This window comes from Bos taurus, chromosome 4, assembly GCF_002263795.3.
Source record: "Bos taurus isolate L1 Dominette 01449 registration number 42190680 breed Hereford chromosome 4, ARS-UCD2.0, whole genome shotgun sequence".
Classification (NCBI taxonomy): Eukaryota; Metazoa; Chordata; class Mammalia; order Artiodactyla; family Bovidae; genus Bos; species Bos taurus.
The window spans coordinates 9,542,807-9,562,493 of record NC_037331.1 but is presented as its reverse complement, the minus strand read 5'-3'; the positions used below and the strand labels follow the sequence as shown (position 1 = coordinate 9,562,493).

At 35.8% G+C, this 19,687-nt stretch overlaps 1 protein-coding gene across 6 annotated transcripts in view; it reads left to right on the top strand.

Moving 5' to 3' along the window:
- Positions 1-19,687, top strand: part of KRIT1 (KRIT1 ankyrin repeat containing) — a 39,355-nt gene that overhangs the window by 5,352 nt on the left and 14,316 nt on the right. For 3 of the 6 annotated variants that reach the window (XM_005205118.5, XM_005205119.5, NM_001001166.1), the window contains 10 exon segments: positions 71-196; positions 1,270-1,429; positions 5,302-5,394; positions 6,546-6,675; positions 7,310-7,553; positions 7,732-7,847; positions 8,067-8,210; positions 16,221-16,377; positions 17,093-17,200; positions 18,670-18,826. In XM_005205118.5, the coding sequence (XP_005205175.1) occupies positions 95-196; positions 1,270-1,429; positions 5,302-5,394; positions 6,546-6,675; positions 7,310-7,553; positions 7,732-7,847; positions 8,067-8,210; positions 16,221-16,377; positions 17,093-17,200; positions 18,670-18,826 (1,411 nt within the window). In that variant the 5' untranslated portion in view covers positions 71-94. 6 annotated transcript variants of the gene reach the window in all.

Here is a 19,687-nt window from a genome sequence, read left to right as displayed (position 1 = left end):
TTCTAAGATGGAAAAACCAACATTTTATTAGTTGTTCTCATCATGATTATGTCTCCTTTAATCTTTCAAGGGATTTCTTTGTTTTTATAAAGCAATGGGAAATCCAGAAAACATAGAGGATGCATACGTTGCTGTTATTCGGCCGAAGAATGCTGCCAGTCTCAATTCTCGGGAATACAGAGCTAAGTCATATGAAGTGAGCACAGCTGACTAACATTTGATTTTCTACCACTGAATGTCATTCTCCATTATCATTTTCATTCACATTTAAAGTCTTACCATAGCCTGTAAATTATTGATAACGTAGATATTGACAAGCTAGAATTTACGATTATAGAGCTCTTTGCATCACCATGTCTTTTTTTTTTCTGCTGCATGTATTTTGACCATTTTTTTCTATTCATTGATATGGATAAATTCTTAGATAGTGAAAGTTACTTGAGTTTTGCATATATAATTTATGAGAGTTTGGTTTTTACTAGAGTTTCTGGAATGGCTTGCAAAAAAAATTGCAAAATTCCAGTCTAAATTTTATTATGGTTATTTTTCAAAACTCTATTTTTAACAGTTCATTTAAAAATATCTTTACCTTTAATTGTTTTAGGCAATTAAATTACTTCTCTGAAATCTTGAATACATTATTAGTATTAGTAAACATGACTGAGGCACAAAAAAAGAAAAGCCCAAAGCAGATTTTTATCTTTACTATGCAGCAGATTCAAGCATCATAAAATACTTCTAGTCTAATCCGCTCAGTCCTGTCCAACTCTTTGTGACCCCCATGGGCTGGCGACCCCATGGGCTGTAGACCACCAGGCTTCTCTGTCCATGGAATATCCCAGGAAAAAATATCGGATGGGTTTGCCATTCTCTTCTCCAGGGGATCTTCCTGACCAAGGGACTGAACCTGCATCTCTGGGTATTCTGCTTTAATTGCCTTTTCAAGGTTAGTTATCTGAAACCTATTAAAGGATATTGCAAGGATTCTGAGGAGGCTGCCATTCAGCAGTGCTGTGGCTTACTAGTTCTCAGTCCTGGCTACACTTTAAATCACCTGGGGAAGTTTAAAACTTCAGTACCACAACCTTACTCCCCTGACATTCCAATTTACTAGGTCTGAGATGAAGCTATACATTGATCCTGTTCTAAAAGGGTACATGTTATTCTAATATGCAGCTAGGCTTAAGGTTAAGAAAGATTTCTGGCTATATTTTAGGGCAAGTACATTTTATTTTAAACATTCTCTTAATGTTGTTTTTCTCATCCAAGATTTTGTTGCATGAAGTTCCCATTGAAGGACAGAAAAAAAAGAGAAAGAAGGTTTTGTTGGAAACTAAACTGCAAGGTAACAGTGAAATAACACAAGGCATATTGGATTATGTAGTAGAAACCACCAAACCAATTTCTCCTGCAAACCAGGGTATCAGAGGTAAGAAATTTTTCTCTTTAACACAGTTGGTTTTAATTGCTTGTGAAGGAAGACATTTAAAAAATATATTAAAGTCAGTTTCTTTTTATGTTCCTTTTCATTGAAAAACTTGAAAAAGACTCATATTATTTCTGGGGGTTTTTTTTAAGGTGGAACCAAACTCCCTTCAAGAAGTTCCTTGACTATAATGCTTTTTAAGTTAAAAAATATTTTTTAAATATTTTAATAATTTTAAGTAAAAAAAAAATTGAAAAATATTTTTGCAGTTTCTTTTTTTTTAATTGGAGTATAGTTGCTTTACAATGTTGTGTGAGTTTCTGCTGTACAGCAAAGTAAATTAGCTATATATACACATAAATCCCCTTTTTTGATTTCCTTCACATTTAGGTTGCTTCAGAGCACTGAGTAGAGTTCCCTGTGCTGTACAGTCGGTTCTCATTAGTTAGCTATTTTATACATAGCAGTGTATATGTACGTCAGTCCCAGTGTCTCAATCCGTCCCACCCTCCCCTTCTTCCCTTTGTATCCATACGTTTGTTCTCTATCTCTCTGTCTCTATTTCTGCTTTGCAAAGAAGTTCATCTATGACATTTTTCTAGATTTTACATGTACGCCTTAATATATAATATTTTTCTCTCTCTGACTGACTTCACTCTGTGTGACCATCTCTAGGTCCATCCATATCTCTGCATATGGCACAATTACGTTGCTTTTTATGGCTGAGTAATATTCCATTGTATGTACGTACCACATCTTTGCTCATTGCTCTGCTGCTGGATTTTTACGTTGCTTCCATGTCTTGGCTATTGTAAATGGTGCTGCATTGAACATTAGGAAGCATATATCTTTTTGAATTATGGCTTTCTCCAGATATATGCCCAGGAGTGGGATTGCTAGATCATATGGCAGTTCTAGAAAAATATTTCAATTGTGTTAATGATTTGTTCAAGAAAGAGAGGAAGCCAAAGTGGCTTGAAAACTAAAAAGAAAGCACAAGTTTTTTTGTTAGAAGTATAATTTCCCTAGATAAGTATCTTTGAACTACTATTTTTATTTCTTTACTCCAGGACACAGAAAACTATAAACCTCTCTCCATAACTAAGTAGCAGTTAAGATTCTGTGTATTAGAGCAAGTCATATAAATTACCAGGTAGCAGAGGTTTTCTTCCCATTTGGTCACAAGAAGAAAATCATTTTCAACAAGCCAAACTGTGAACTGTAGAAATATTCACTCTAAAAGGTAGAGGCTCCATTTACAAGATAATCTATAGCTTATGAAACTGATTAAATATCAATGATCAATTTTATCAGGCTGTGCCTCAAAAGAAGCAGATAGCAGTTAGAAGTTCTAGAAATTATATATCTGTCCAGAATTCAGGCATTATAATTAAAAAGGTAAAGCTAATTTCAGTCAGACAACTGTTGAGAGCACTTGTTGGTAGTGAAGTAAAACGCACCTCTCTGTGCCTAAATTTTTGGGTTTTTTTACAGCTTATTCAGTGTTTTTTTTTTTTTCCTGTTCATCTCTTTTCAGTAAAGAGACTATTATTGTTGTAAAGATAAGGCTGAATCGTGTCATTTGATCTATTGGTTATTTGGGATACTTGTTCTCTAGAGATAAGCTGAACTAAGCCTGTTTGATAACTTCTGAAGGTACCATTTACCATATTTTACCTCCCCAACAGGTAACCTCCTCAATAGGGCCTGAAGAGTTTTTGCAGTTCTGACCATTGTAACTGGAGATTATAAGAAGTTCCTGCATAAATGTACAGATCTTTGATATACATTCTGAGTCCCACAAAGAGAATTCCTCTTTCCCTGATTATCAGATTGACTTTTTAAATAAAGTGATCTAGAAACTGATCTTAGCTGAAAAAGGAGGACTGTCCCTGTGGGTGATCAGGCATATGAAAGGCTCCTTTGGATGCCACAAATTTGTCAGCTTTTTCTACCTGTCTTAGACTTCTCTTAGTAATTTGTATTACTATTACTTAATTGTTTTAGTTATCAGTACCTATTCTGAGATCAAATTACTGAGACAAAGTCTGAGCCCAAATCACGTATTTGAGCTAAGATAGAAAAGTCATAATTTGCTGTGAATTAGCCAAACTCTAACACTTGGTTCATTCGCCAAGAAAGGGGATATACGTGATATCAGTGTGAACAAAAATGTCCCCTGGCACAGAGGACTGGTAGTTTTTCTTAGAAGTTATGAGTGGATAGGCACCCTGAAATATGTCTAGCACAATTATGTCTTGTATACTTAGTAGAATGTGCTAATAAATTTTCAGGCATCTTTTAACAAGAGAAATGAAAATAAAGTTTTTACTTAACTAAACAGTTAAAATAATGAACCATATCATACCTGACTATCCTATTCAATTGTTTTTCCAAAAGTGTGAAATATTTTTATAGAGAATATGATTTCTTACATAAGCATCACATGAAAATTACAAATGACTTTATAACTGCAGTAGTTTTGCCTTTTTGTGCAATGCTATACATAGTTTACAAAGCACTACCACAATTACTTATCCATGAAATTCTTAAATTGATCCTGTGAGTTGGTATACGGTCATTTTCACATCTGTAAAATGGAAATGCAGACATGCTGCCCAGTCACTTCAGTCGTGTCTGACTCTTCGCAACCCCATGGACTGCAGCCCACCAGGCTCCTCCATCCATGGGATTTTCTAGGCAAGAGTACTGGAGTGGGGTGCCATTGCCTTCTCCGAATGCAGACATAGGCACCTAGAAAAATCATATTCCCATTTGTGGAGGACTTAGGACTAGAACTGTATTTCCCAACTTGTAGTCAGTGCTTTTCTCCTCCCCTAACCCCCCCCCACCACACCCCACCCCCCCGCCTGAAATAGATCTCATAGTTGCATATAAAATTGGCAAAGTAGTCAGTTTCGATCAGAACTAGGTTTAGGGAAGCTACAAGGCAGGAAAGATTAAGTGGGACAGGACCTCAAACCAGACAAAAGTAATATTACCTCTGAAATTTATTAGAATGTTTTTCTTTATTTAACACTTACATTTTGTACCAGTGTCAGTTTTGTAGAAAATTGTTTGGGGGCTCTAATAATAATCGGCCATAATAATCACAAATATTCATTCTAGCATTTTGTGAATGAATGAAGCTGTTTGAACACTTGTAGTATCTCCTTGTCCACAGATGGCATCCAGCCAGGCATTCCTACCTGGGTTGAGAACAAAGTTCTGTTTCTGGGAGTGGGGAAGTTGGAAGGGTTGATAAAAATCATGACAAAGATAGCCAGAAAATGAAAGGTTTCAGAATGAAAAACTTTTTGTTTTTATTTATTGCCCCTTTGCTGCAAATCAGGAACAAGAGACTAAGAATGATGGGTAAAATTCAGAACAATAATTTATAGCCCAATCAGATTTTAATAAAGCCTGAAATTGAGGATGGAGGTTGAATATTAAATGAAGGGTTACTAAACTTTAAAACTCTGTAATTCATATATACTACCCTTCTTGGCCAGCTCAGACTCTAGTGAAATTCTCACCATCTACGTCCCAACTGAAGATGTGCATGCCTCTTCACCTTGCAGGATGCTCTGCTATTCGGCTGCTCTGCCAGCCCTTAGTGGGGCGGATTTCCTTGCTGTGCATGGGGAGCTTCTCTCCTAGTGAGTCAGAACCAGGGATCTGTTGGTTAATTGCCTACAGAATGATGTACATTATTATCAGAATTACCAGTTTTTATTAGTGCATATAATAAAATTGACTTTTTATATTTCAGTTCCTCTTATACTGCCTTTAAAATATTTTTCCTAATTCTCAAGGTGATTTATAAGATTTTAAAAGGCCCGTTATGTTTATCTTTACTGACTTAAAATGATTAGGAAAACGAGTGGTCCTGATGAAGACATTTCCTCTGGATGGGGAGAAGGTGGGCAGAGAAGCGGCATTATTCATTGTTCCATCAGTTGTTAAAGGTAAAGCCTTGAGTTTCGTCTTGTGAATCTTGGTGTACCTTAGGTGCTAAGCTAAAGTCTATGGAGGAACTTAGGAATTTGGAGTCATAGTTACTATTGCAATACTGTTGTAAAAATCATATTTTTAATATAACGGAAGATAGAGAAATTTGTTATTTAACGATATTTGATTCCCAAGTAATATTCAGGCTTCTGGACTAATCGTAAAGTTTTTGTTTCTGTTTTTAAAAGTAGAATAACGAAGTGAGGAAGGAACCTATAATAAAAACAAAAAGTTTTCAGGTTATAATGAGGTATTTTTCAGACTGTGCTATATAAATAGAATAGAAATAAAAATGTACATATTTTGGGAAATTAACAGATTATCATCAGAACCTATCTTGTATTGGGGATAAGAAAGTGTCAGTAATAGTTTTAAAATACTCCACCCAACAATAATGGTAATATTTAAAGAACTTAGATCTAATGTGAAAATTTAATTTGAGCTTTGACAAGGAATTTATCCTATTATCCTGGAATAATAGAAAAAATATTGAGCTTCAGTCAGACCTGCAGTCTACTAAGTTTTTGTTATGGGCAAACCACTTCTTTAAGCCTCACCTCTTTATCTATAAGATAGGTATCTGCTCCTGCTTGATTCATTGTGCTGGAAGAATCCAGTGAGGTATTCGATGTAAAAGTCACTTTGGAACCTGTAGAGTACTGGCCTCATGTAAGGTAGTAATCATCCTGATGATATATTAATGGCCCAATGTGGGCATCTCATCAGACTGCTGCTGCACAGTACTCAACATATGTTTTATCAGCCAGCTCTGCCAGTCCAGATTTCTTTTTCCCAGCCATACTTAGGTTAAATAGTTCAGCATTTTACATGATATTGGAAATCTTATTGTTAATCAGAATTTTACAACATTGTTGAGCAAGAGAAAGGGGAAACAATTTCTGTAGTCCTACAAGATTCTAAATTCTGCATTCACCCAATTGGACAAGGTCACAGAGCTGGCCAGCCCTTGAATCCAAGTCTTCTAATTACAAGTCTAGAACAACTTATACTTATCAGTTTTTTTAAACATACTGTATACGTTTAAATAAAAAACACGCAGTTGTAAGCCTTTTATATGATGGCATAAATCTTCATTTTTCTTTTTCAGATAATACTAAATATACTTATACTCCAGGATGCCCAATTTTTTACTGCTTACAAGATATTATGCGAGTCTGTAGTGAATCCAGCACTCACTTTGCTACACTTACAGCAAGAATGTTAATAGCCTTGGATAAGTAAGAACTGCCATTAAAAATATTTTTTAATAAATCAAATACATATTCATAATAGAAATTAGCTTTTTCAGATAGAAATACTTTATGGATGAAAATAATAAAATTTATAATATATTTATTATGAAATGGTAAGTTTTTGAAGTATAATATAAAAATTTTAAACCCCAAAGATAAGATTGTCCTGATTTATTTGCAACATGTTAATTTTATTCTTTGAAAGTGACAAAGATTGCCCTGGCTTAAGAATTAAGATTCCTTTGTTATAAAACAAGGTTTATTATTGATTTACCCCTATTAGTGAACAAGTCATTTAACCTGTCAAGCCTTTGTCCTGTAACAGCAGGTCTCATGTCACCTACATATCAATGACTTAAATTTTAAAGTGCTTCATGTTTTTGAAATGGTTTTAATTATTTAGTGTTATATACATTTTTTTGTTATATGCATTTAAAAAGAATAGTTTGCTGTATCCAGTAATAAAACTTTTATTTACAGTAAGTGAAATACTTAACTAACACTAATTAAAATTATAAAAATCTGAATGTAGTATTAGAAAGAGTTAGACAGTAGTTTACTTTTTTCATCTTCACTTTAGTACAAATACTTCTTCTGCCTCTTCTTTCTATTTTGCCAGGTGGCTAGATGAACGTCACACACAGTCTCACTTTATTCCAGCCTTATTCCGACCTTCTCCTCTTGAGCGGATAAAAACTAATGTTATAAACCCTGCATATGCTACTGAATCAGGTCAGGCAGAAAACTCACTACACATGGGCTACAGTGCACTAGAAATAAAGAGTAAAATGTTAGCCCTAGAGAAAGCAGATACCTGTATTTACAACCCTTTGTTTGGATCAGATCTTCAGTATACAAACCGGGTAAGAATTTTGGCTCTTATTTCAAAAGATATTTCATTTCAAAATATAATTTATTTTTCCTGAGACAAATGCATATATTAGTAATTGTAAACACTGAGATGACATCCTCACTTAGCTCTGCTTTTATACTTGGGTCATAAAGCTCTTAAACAGCTTTTGTTCTGTTTCCCCTTTCTAGGTAGATAAAGTGGTAATAAATCCATACTTTGGTCTAGGAGCTCCAGACTACTCGAAAATCCAAATTCCCAAACAGGAGCAATGGCAGAGGAGCAGGAGCAGTGTCACCGAAGACAAGTACGACTCTGGTTTCACTTCACTGTGCCTTTAAAAGCCTATATGCTAATATTGAACAATTATTGTAAATGATATATGCAATAGTATGCAATGTAATCACTGCGTAAATGATTCAGTTTACAGCTGTTCAGTGATGTGTAGCTTTCATACATGTGTCATATTTGTTTCAGAACAATTTGAATTTCAACACTGTTGTTCTTGTTTGTTTTTCATGATTAGGGAACGACAGTGGGTAGACGATTTTCCTCTCCATCGAAGTGCCTGTGAAGGAGATTCGGAATTACTAAACCGACTTCTCAATGAAAGATTTTCAGTCAACCAATTAGATAGTGACCACTGGGCACCCATTCATTATGCATGCTGGTAAATAGATTACTTATTCATTTCTTGTTAGAAAGAATGAATCTTTAGTTATTAATGTTAGTGTTTCTTTTCAAAGCTGTTCTCATTCCAGCCACTTTTTCCTCCACCCTGTGTGTTTGCCTTCTGCGCTTTCTCTGTAGGAATCTTTGATTACTATGCGTGTGCCACAGCATCTGGCCCGTTTGAAAAGTATCATTAATGTTCTCAGGCATTTCTTAGGTCATGAAGTAGGATAGCTAATGACTAACAAGTGCCACTGCACAGCAGTTGGTCCCTTAGTCACCCACAATGTCTGTTGTTTTGTACTGGAGTTGTATTATGTTTGCTTATCCTTATTATAAAATTTACGTGTGTTAGCTACATATGACTTGACCTGTATCATGTTAGAAAAGTATTCTTTTAGTTCTTTGGAAAGCTATGGTATCTGGAAACATCCAAAAGTTTTCATTAGAATTAAAGCTTTTTTTTTTTTTTTTTTTTGATGAGAAGGATTAGCTCTCAGGAGTGAGGTTAGCTCTCTCCACTAGTTGCCTATGGAGTTCTTGCTCTTGCACTCTTCTCACATAATCATAACTCTTCCCCTCAGCCTGGACTGAGTTATTAAATTTATGTTCATAGCAGTAGTTAACCATTTGCTATAGCCTGTCCTCTAGAAAGGATGTAATGAAGTTATTTACCTTTATATATTTTTTAATTTATTTAAATTGGAGGCTAATTACAATATTGTGTTGGTTCTTGCCATACATCGACATGAATCAGCCACGGGTACACATGTGTCCCCGATCCCGAACCCCCCTCCCACCTCCCTCTCCACCCCATCCCTCTGGGTTGTCCCAGTGCACTGGCTTTGAGTGCCCTGCTTCATGCATCCAACTTGGATTGGTCATTTGTTTCACACATGGTAATATACATGTTTCAGTGCTATTCTCTCAATCATCCCACCCTCGCCTTCTCCCACAGAGTCCAAAACTCTGTTCTTTATATCTCTGTCTCTTTTGCTGTCTCGCATATAGAGTCGTCATTATCATCTTTCTAAATTCCATATATGCATAAATACACGGTATTGATGTTTTTCTTTCTGACTTACTTCACTCTGTATAATAGGCTCCAGTTTCATCCACCTCATTAGAACTGACTCAAATGCATTCTTTTTAATGGCTGAGTAATATTCCATTATGTACATGTACCACAACTTTCTTATCCATTCATCTGCCAGTGGACATCTAGGTTGCTTCTATGTCCTAGCTAATTGTAAACAGTGCTGTGATGAACATTGGGGTACGTATGTCTCTTTCAATTCTTGTTTCCTTGGTGTGTATGGCCAGCAGTGGGACTGCTGGGTCGTATGGTGGTTCTATTTCCAGTTTTTTAAGGAATCTCCACACTGTTCTCCATAGTGGCTGTACTAGTTTGCATTCCCACCAACAGGGTAAGAGGGTTCCCTTTCTTCCACACCCTCTCTAGCATTTGTTTGTAGACTTTTTGATAGCAGCCATTCTGACCAGCGTAAGATGGTACCTCATTGTGGTTTTGATTTGCATTTCTCTGATAATGAGTGATGTTGAGCATCTTTTCATGTGTTTGTTAGCCATCTGTATGTCTTCTTTGGAGAAATGTCTGTTTAGTTCTTTGGCCCGTTTTTTGATTGGGTTGTTTATTTTTCTGGTGTTGAGTTGCATGAGCTGCTTGTATATTGTTGAGATTAATTCTTTGTCACTTGTTTCATTTGCTATTATTTTCTCCCATTCTGAAGGCTGTCTTTTCACCTTGCTTATAGTTTCCTTTGTTGTGCAAAAGCTTTTAAGTTTATTAGGTCCCATTTGTTTATTTTTGCTTTTATTTCCATTACTCTGGGAGGTAGGTCACAGAGGATCTTGCTGTGATTTATGTCAGAGAGTGTTCTGCCTATGTTTTCCTCTAGTTTTACCTTATATTTTATGGGAAAGTTGCTTTTGACTTACTGTTTAAAATGAGCTTCTCTGACTAGTTTGAGAAGTGCCTACATTGTTTATTGCCTGTTAAAAGTCCACAGCTTTTTAGCTGCAGGGCATTGAGCAAGCAACTTTACTTCACCTCTCTGCATCTTAGTTTATTTCAGTCAGTTCAGTTCAGTCGCTCAGTCGTGTCTGACTCTTTGCGACCCCATGAATCGCAGCATGCCAGGCCTCCCTATCCATCACCAACTCCCAGAGTTCACTCAAACCCATGTCCATCAAGTCAGTGATGCCATCCAGCCATCTCATCCTCTGTCGTCCCCTTCTCCTCCTGCCCCCAATCCCTCCCAGCATCAGGGTCTTTTCCAATGAGTCAACTCTTTGCATGAGGTGGCCAAAGTACTGGAGTTTCAGCTTTAGCATCAGTCCTTCCAAAGAAATCCCAGGGCTGATCTCCTTCAGAATGGACTGGTTGGATCTCCTTGCAGTCCAAGGGACTCTCAAGAGTCTTCTCCAACACCACAGTTCAAATCAATTCTTCGGTGCTCAGCTTTCTTCACAGTCCAACTCTCACATCCATACATGACCACTGGAAAAACCATAGCCTTGACTAGACGGACCTTTGTTGGCAAAGTAATGTCTCTGCTTTTGAATGTGCTATCTAGGTTGGTCATAACTTTCCTTCCAAGGAGTAAACATCTTTTAATTTCATGGCTGCAATCACCAACTGCAGTGATTTTGGAGCCCAAAAAGATAGTCTGACACTGTTTCCACTGTTTCCCCATCTATTTCCAATGAAGTGTTGGGACCAGATGCCATGATCTTCATTTTCTAAATCTTGAGCTTTAAGCCAACTTTTTCACTCTCCTCTTTCACTTTCATCAAGAGGCTCTTTAGGTCTTCACTTTCTGCCATAAGGGTGGTGTCATCTGCATATCTGAGGTTACTGATATTTCTCCCAGCAATCTTGATTCCAGCTTGTGCTTCTTCCAGCCCAGCGTTTCTCATGATGTACTCTGCATATAAATTAAATAAGCAGGGTGACAATATACAGCCTTGACGTACTCCTTTTCCTATTTGGAACCAGTCTGTTGTTCCATGTCCAGTTCTAACTGTTGCTTCCTGACCTGCATACAGGTTTCTCAAGAGGCAGGTCAGGTGGTCTGGTATTCCCATCTCTTTCAGAATTTTCCACAGTTTATTGTGATCCACACAGTCAAAGGCTTTGGCATAGTCAGTAAAGCAGAGATAGATGTTTTTCTGGAACTCTCTTCCTTTTTCGATGATCCAGCAGATATTGGCAATTTGATCTCTGGTTCCTCTGCCTTTTCTAAAACCAGCTTGAACATCAGGAAGTTCACGGTTCACATATTGCTGAAGCCTGGCTTGGAGAATTTTGAGCATTACTTTACTAGCGTGTGAGATGAGTGCTAGTTTATTTATCTATATGTAAAATACAATAATTAGATCATTTCCAACTGAAAGTCTTTTGATTTCTCTGATTTCAATATTTGTGATTAAGTAGCTAAATACAGTTGCTTTTAATATATATCTTTTCTCTATTGACATTATGCTATTTCTTTAAAAATATCCTTTATTAAATATGCTCAATTTTTTTCTGCTTCCTTAAAAATATTTTATTCTATTAATGTAACCTTAATTGTTTTCCCATTATAGGGAATTTTTATACTCAGATTTGAAAAGAGTTACCCTAAGTCTTCTTTCACTGAAGTTATAATTGTTTTTTCAGATTACTGGTAAATACTGGTAGCAGCAACAGTACCAGAAGAAATCACATGCTTTTCCTTGAGCTAAACAAAAAGAAGTAGAGAATATAGTTCAAACATCACGAATTGAGAAAGACAGAGCTAGTGAATTTCAGCTTAGGAATCCCAAAATTACATTTGCCTGTATTGTTGCCCTTTCTGTGGCAGGGCCTCATTTCCTTCTCTATTAAGAGAGTGGTAATATTTTCAACTACGTATTACATAAAAACAGAAGTATGGTATTGTATTTAATGTGCTTTGGAATGTACCTACATTTTAGTCCCTACTGAATATTTTAGTTCCTAAAAGTATGGCCTTTAGCAAATTAGTTAATGTCTCTAAGGATCTATTTCTTTATCTAAAAGATGAGCTTAATTTTAGTGCTTTTTTTAAGATTAGAGGAGAAAATGTGAATAAATGCTTGGAAGGGTACCTGGCAGTAATAAGCATTCAAAAAAACGGCTATTATTAAAGTATTATAAAAATTTAAAGATTTTGATGTCTGAATCTAAAATTCATTCATCTGTTGTATTTTTATTTGGATATTACTCCAATACACTGAGGAAGAGTTTTATCCATCAATAAAATCAAATTTCCATCAGCTGGAAATAATAACCAAGTTTAATATACCAGTAATAGTAGTAATATAGGTCACCTTGCAATACTTTTAATAAGATAGATCATTTGATTGGCGTGAACTTGAATGAAGACTGATTAAACTATTTAGTAAAGAACATAAATTACTTTATCTTGGAAATGTACTCTTACTTACTAATTAATACTAGGATTAGAAGAGGAATACTGGGCTGTCTCATCAAGAGACTGGGATGGGGTCTATCTTTATAAGCTTATACAAGATGTTTTATCCCTCTTATTCTGTCTTCTCATCTTTAAACTGGAGAAGGAAATGGCAACCCACTCCAGTGTTCTTGCCTGGAGGATCTCAGGGACGGGGGAGCCTGGTGGGCTGCCGTCTGTGGGGTCGCACAGAGTCGGACACGACTGACGCGACTTAGCAGCAGCAGCATCTTTAAACTGAAGGATTTTATTAGATCAGTGGTTCTCAAACTTTTGTGTTAAAACTCCTTTTATTCTTCAAAATTACAAGATCCCAAAGAGCTTTGGTTTATGTGAAGTAATACCTAGTGTTATATACTTTATTAGAAGTTAAAACTGAAAAACGTCTAAAGAATTTATTTTAAAGTAGCATATTAATATAAATAGCAGAGTTTTCCAAATATATCTTATTTTCCAAAATAAAAAAGTTAATAAGAAAAGTAGCAGTGTTCTTGCCTGGAGAATTCCAGGGACGAGGAGCCTGGTGGGCTGCCGTCTGTGGGGTCACACAGAGTCGGACACGACTGACGCGACTTAGCAGCAGCAGCATTGTTTTACATTCTTGCATTGTTTTACTGTCCAACCTTATAGAAAATAGTTGGATTCTTACATCTGATCTTGCCTTTAATTTGTTTCAGTTCTCATGTCAAGGAGCTTCTAGAGAACTCTGCTATACACTTAAGAGAAAATCATAGTGAAAAGGGCGAATAACATCTCAGTATTACTATGAAATATGTTTTACCTAGAGGACACGCTGAAAAGCTTTCAGTGATCTTCCTGGTTTCCTGGATCAGTCTTTGAGGATCACTTAATGAAATCACCCCTAGGATTGCTCCAAGCTTTAAAAATTATATTGATTGACAGGTGCCTAAAAACTTTTCTTTACCAGAATCACCATTTCCAAAACTGTTTAATTTGGCTTTCTCCCCATATGGGTAACCTCTCAGCCACTCAGTAAATGTCTCACTGACATCTCATATTTTCTCACCTCTCTCAAATCAGTGTCTTCTCTCTCTGATAGTACTTCCAGGCTTTACATCATTGGTAGAGAGTGTTTCAGAACTCTGATGATTTGGCTCCCTACAAATTATCCCATCTGATTTCATTTGGGCCTTCAGTGCAACGAGCTGTGTATTGTCTTTATCTCATTCATCCTGTCAAGTTCAGTCCCCTATTCTAAACCTAGAAACTTCCCTGGTGGCTCAGACAGGTAAGGAATCTGCCTGCATTGGGGGACACCTGATTCAGTCCCTGGGTTGGGCAGATCTTCTGGAGAAGGGAATGGCAATCTACTCCAGTATTCTTGCCTGCAGAATACCCATGGACAGAGGAGTCTGGCGGGCTACAGTCCATGGGGTCGCAAAGAGTCAGACACTTCTCTGCACTTTCTGCTTTTCTGTACTTTCTTTTCTCTTGTCTTCAAATATACATGAATCCTCTCCCTACTCGAAAAAGAACCTTAATTTGAACCTGCTTGCCCTTCTGGCCACTGTGCTGTTTCTTTCCTTCCTTTCACACCCAGACTTCAGTGATTACAGGACCATACTCACTGCTTTCTCTTTTTCAGTCTTCATGAACCTTCTTAACCTTTCTGAGTTTTTAATCTCTTTCACTGCTCTGCTGCATTTAACGCTGTTGACCACCCCTTTGTTTGCAGAACAAATGGCAGTTGAAAGGGCAGCTATAATAGAGCTATAATGAAGGTCAATACAAATGCAAGATAATACTTATCATTATTATTATTGAAATACTGGTCTTCATCCTGTGACCCAAGCATGTTTTATATTAATAGTATAGAAACTGTTACACTAAGAGTCAGAAAATTGGATTTTAACTGGTTAACCATGAGACCTTGGGCAAATTACTAAACTGGTACAAGCTTCATTTTTTTCATCTGTGCATTAGAAATATCTCTGCCTGCCTCATAAGTTGTTGTGAAGATTATATTAAGTAATTATATAAAGAAGTACCTTGAAAACTTATTAATCATACACAGAGTTGAACTGTCCCCCTCAGTATCTTTTCCTATTCTGAGAGTATGTTTTTTAAGATGCATTTCATTGTTCTAAGATGTTCATATTTCTCTCTCAGGTTTCATCCATTCTTGCAGCTTTAACAGGCTCAGTTGGATGAATTTGTATATCTGGTACCTCAAGCCTTTGCCTTCCTTCTGAGTATCAAGTCTGTGTTTTCAGTTGCCAGCTGAACAGTTTAGTCACCCATTTTCTTAATGCCTGAGGCAGTATGGAGAATGCAAAGATATAACTTTCAAGGAACATCCAGGCTGACAGAAATATATATATAAAAGGATGAAAGTAGTTAATGAGATTAAAAAAGTAAAAGTAAAATGGTAAATTATAGTGGGAATATATATAGGAGGTAGTTGGTAAACTGTTTCAGAGAAATAACAGAACTTAACCTGAAATAAAATCAGGAGGAGGAAAAAAGACATCTCAAGAATAGCTAAGAATGTAAGCAAACAGTCACGTGAATGAGAAGGGTAGGATACAAGTGGCAGGTTCAGGGTATGTGTGAAAGGGAAGAAAGTTGACAGTAAGTTGGTTTAGTTCTAAAGATGTGCTGTTTGCCCCTCAGATGCACCATATCTAAGAGCAATTTCCTTTCCCTTTTTACCCATTTATTTCCAAAAAAATGAATTGCCCTTCCACCATTGCGTTAGATTGAAGCCTTATATGTCTTTGTAACTAGATGGTAAATTCACTATGTCTGGCACATTCTTTGTACTCTTTGCTTACTTTTTTTCCTCACTACCTAGAATATTTTACTTCTCTTCAGCATCTCTTCAGCTTTTAAATTGTTCTTCTATCAGAATACTTTTCAGGACTCTCTTAGACTGAAATCTTATCTTCCTTTTCCAGCATTTTCTAAAGCATCATTGTATACTATTATTTGACAAATATATATATTTTGATTGTTACTCTCAACTGTTATTTAAATGTTACAGCATGATGTAACTTATCTCACATGTTTGTTTTCCTCTGATTACATTAGAAGCCTTTACCAGAGCAGAGACCATTTATCTTAACATATCTTTGTGTCTTTCACATTGCCTCATTCAACAGCTACATGTAAATTAGGTCTTGGGCCTATTGTAAATTTAAAAAAAAGCATTATTAAATTTATGAGTTACTTTCTGCTCCTGAAAGTATTTTTGACTAAAAATTTTATCTCCCTAATTTATAATTTTTGTATATTTTGTACGATTGTGATTCTGTATCCTCTGCTCTATCTTGTATTTGAGATTATATTTTCTCCCAGTTGATCAGAAATAGAAACATTTGAATTAAATCAGAGTACTTCATAAGAAATCCATAAGGACTGTAAACATTTACATAAATGTCTTCATTCCTTGTTCTCTGCCATAGAAAAGTCTTAGATTTCTTTGAGATGTCTGAAATTTGGATTTTTCAAACACTTCATATGACTTTTGTAGGTGTTTTATTTTTTTGTAGGTATGGAAAAGTTGAAGCCACTCGCATATTGTTAGAGAAAGGAAAGTGCAATCCAAACCTTCTAAATGGGCAGCTTAGCTCTCCTCTTCATTTTGCTGCTGGAGGAGGACATGCGGAAATTGTACAGATCCTCCTAAACCATCCAGAAATTGACAGAGTAAGTTATTTTCCAGGCGTTGTTTTTTTTAACATCCAAACAGTAAATAACTAGTAATGACACCTAAAATGTTTAGTCGTACACTTGGGAGGTCAGCTGAGAAATGAAAACAAATTTAACTTGCTATATAGAATAAATAATATGTATACACTTTGCTTTTAAATTGTAATAGAATACACCTCACATAAAATATACCATTTTTGCCATTTTTAGTTGTACAGATCAGTGGCATTAAGTACATTTACATTGTTTTACAACCATCATCACCATGTATCGTCCAAATGTACATAAAATTTAGCTTCCTGTCATTTTATATAAAGTGTCTCCTGTATTGCAGGGAGATTCTTTACCAACTGAGCTATCAGGGAAGCCCTTATATAAAGTGTTTTCTAAAAAATATCTTAAAGAAGGAAAAAGATATTTTGGAATTTGTACTATCAGATGTGTAAGGGAAAAATAATAGCTTTAACAAGACCTTTGTTGCTATAAACAGAAGTTTTGAAAAACAATAGCCACAGTGATTAGTGCTTTGAATCTTTCATCTTCGGCTGTTCATGTTTACTTGAAGTATAGCATGCAATAAGTATGCTTAATACCTACTTAACACTTGCCAGTAGTCTTTTTAATGAAATTTTGATTGACTGACATTTTCCCTTACTTGTATATTTGTAATGCCTTTTTTCTTTAACCTCTGATTTTTCCCTCACATTCCTAGCACATAACAGACCAACAGGGAAGATCTCCTTTAAATATTTGTGAAGAAAACAAACAAAATAATTGGGAAGAAGCTGCAAAATTGTTGAAGGAAGCCATTAACAAACCAGTAAGAATTACCTTCATAAATATTAGTTAGAGCCAAGCATCGTATTAAAGTTGATAAAATTTGAGGATTTGTGGTAAGAATGGAAGGATGAATGTATGGATGGCTTACTTTTATAAAGCCTCATGTTTAGACATCGTAGATATTAAATTTGCTGTCATCTCTAACATTTGGGCATTTATTCTTGCATATCGAAATAAAAGTTTGCATAAGTAAATCTTTCAATCACTTAAAATTAATCTAATTCCCAATGTAATCTCTATACTTTATATGGTGATTCATTGAAGCATCTCTCTCTACTTAGGCCTTCTAAATGAAGTGAAAGTGTTCATCGTTTAGTCATGTCCAGCTCTTTGCGACCCCATGGACTAAAAAGGATAAAAGTTTTATACCAACAGGATATAACCCATATGTCTGAGCCTTTCCAGACATTTCCATTAACTAGATAATATGTACTTGTTGAGTATTTTTGTAAATTTACCACCATGAAATGCTGAAAGTGATGTGATAAATAATAAGTACATGATCTCTGTCTTAAAGGGAAATTTCACACATTCATACACGTTTTTGTCAAAACATTATTCCCTGAGCACAGGACAAAAGCAAGGAAAAAAATAAGCAGTACAGGCACCCTTATATTAACTTCATTGCAATTTACTTTCTAATTGTATAGTTAAAAACACATTTTTATTTCTCATATAATCTTTAAATCTGAAGGTATACGATAAAAGGATTTAGGTACTTTTACCTAAAATGAACTGTCCTGGAAGTTGTTTAGAGGCATCAGTTACTTCCTATAACAATAAAAATGAATTGATAATATCATTTCTCTCTGTGATTTTCTGAACTGGAAGAAAGAAACTGGCTCAAGGTCCATTGTTCATAACTTGTATCTGCAAAGTCCTTTATCACAGATTGCTTTTGGGATAAATTATTGCTGGTGCACATTTCTACATTGTAATTTGTAGCCCACTAAACTCATGAGGTAGTTAACTAACACCAGATTTAGTTAACCAGGTCTGTATCCCCCATTTGGTATTTACATTGTACATTAATAGCTTTAAAGTATCCTCTCAGAAGATTTTTGAAGTTGAGTATTTTTTTTTTAAACCATTTCCCTTCATTTCTCAAACTTATTTGACCATGGAATATTCAGAAGAAATTTCATGTTTAAAAATATAAATAATGGAAGTAAATTTTTTAAAAATACTGCCAGAAGTGGTTAGGATTCTAAGCTTCCAGTGCAGGAGGCACAGGTTTGATCCCTTATTGGGCCACAAAGATTGCAAGCTGTGCAGCAAGGCAAAAATAGAAAAAATAAAATATTGCCAGAAGATTCTCACTTAAAGTAGTTTTTCTGATATTTTCCATATTAGAAATCTATAATAAAGCAGATGAAGTTGAAATTTTGGGGGGTTGGGATGTATAACTTCTACCCAGCTTGCATAATTTATTATCATTCTTTGTCCTAGTATGAAAAAGTTCGTATATACAGAATGGATGGATCGTACCGTTCTGTTGAACTGAAGCATGGAAATAATACCACAGTGCAGCAGATAATGGAAGGAATGCGTCTCTCTCAAGAAACACAGCAATATTTCACTATTTGGATCTGTTCAGAAAACCTCAGTAAGAAACTTGTTATTTTGATGTATAAACCTCATTATTCCTTTCTAAGAGTGAGTTGGTAAACTGAAGGGTAGCGTCAATTATTATTGACTTTTAAATTTTCAAATGATATAATATTCTTCTCTTTTACATAAATTGTTTATGTTCAAACTGCTGAAACAGATAAGCCTCTGCTTGCTCCTGGCCCCTCTTTATTCATACAATGTTGGGTTTTTTTTTTTTTTTTACTAATTTTATGTACTTATTTATTTTTGGCTGTGCTGTTCTTCATGGCTGCGTGGACTTTTTTCTAGTTGTGGCAAGTGGAGCCTACTCTCTAGCTGTGGTGTGAGGGCTTCTGATTGCAGTACAGCAGTAGAACAATGGCATCTGTTGTTGGGGAGCACAGGCTCTAGGGCGTGTGGACTCAGTAGTGGTGCCGCGTGGGCTCTAGAGCACAGGCTCAGGGGTTGTGGCGCACGGGCCTAGTTTCTCCCCAGCATCTGGGATAATCCCGGATCGGCCATCAAAGCCACGTCTCCTGCATTGGCAAGTGGATTCTTTACTTCTGAGTCACCAGAGAATGCCATACAATGTTTGAAGTGGTAAAAACCAAAACATTTTTTCTTTGGCAATGAAATTTGATTTGAATGCTGTTTAAATGCAGTTTAAATTTCATTTGAATGCTGTTTAAATGCATCCAACTTGCCTTTATTTTCAGTGCTCAGCTCCTCTCAGAATACAGATATTCTTTTTCTTTATATTGGTTTTCTATCAGATCTTTCTATCGCAGTTCAGTTCAGTCGTTCACTCATGTTCGACTCTTTTTATTTAAACTCAGCCTAATGTCACTACAGATTTGGTCTCTCAGACAAAGTATTG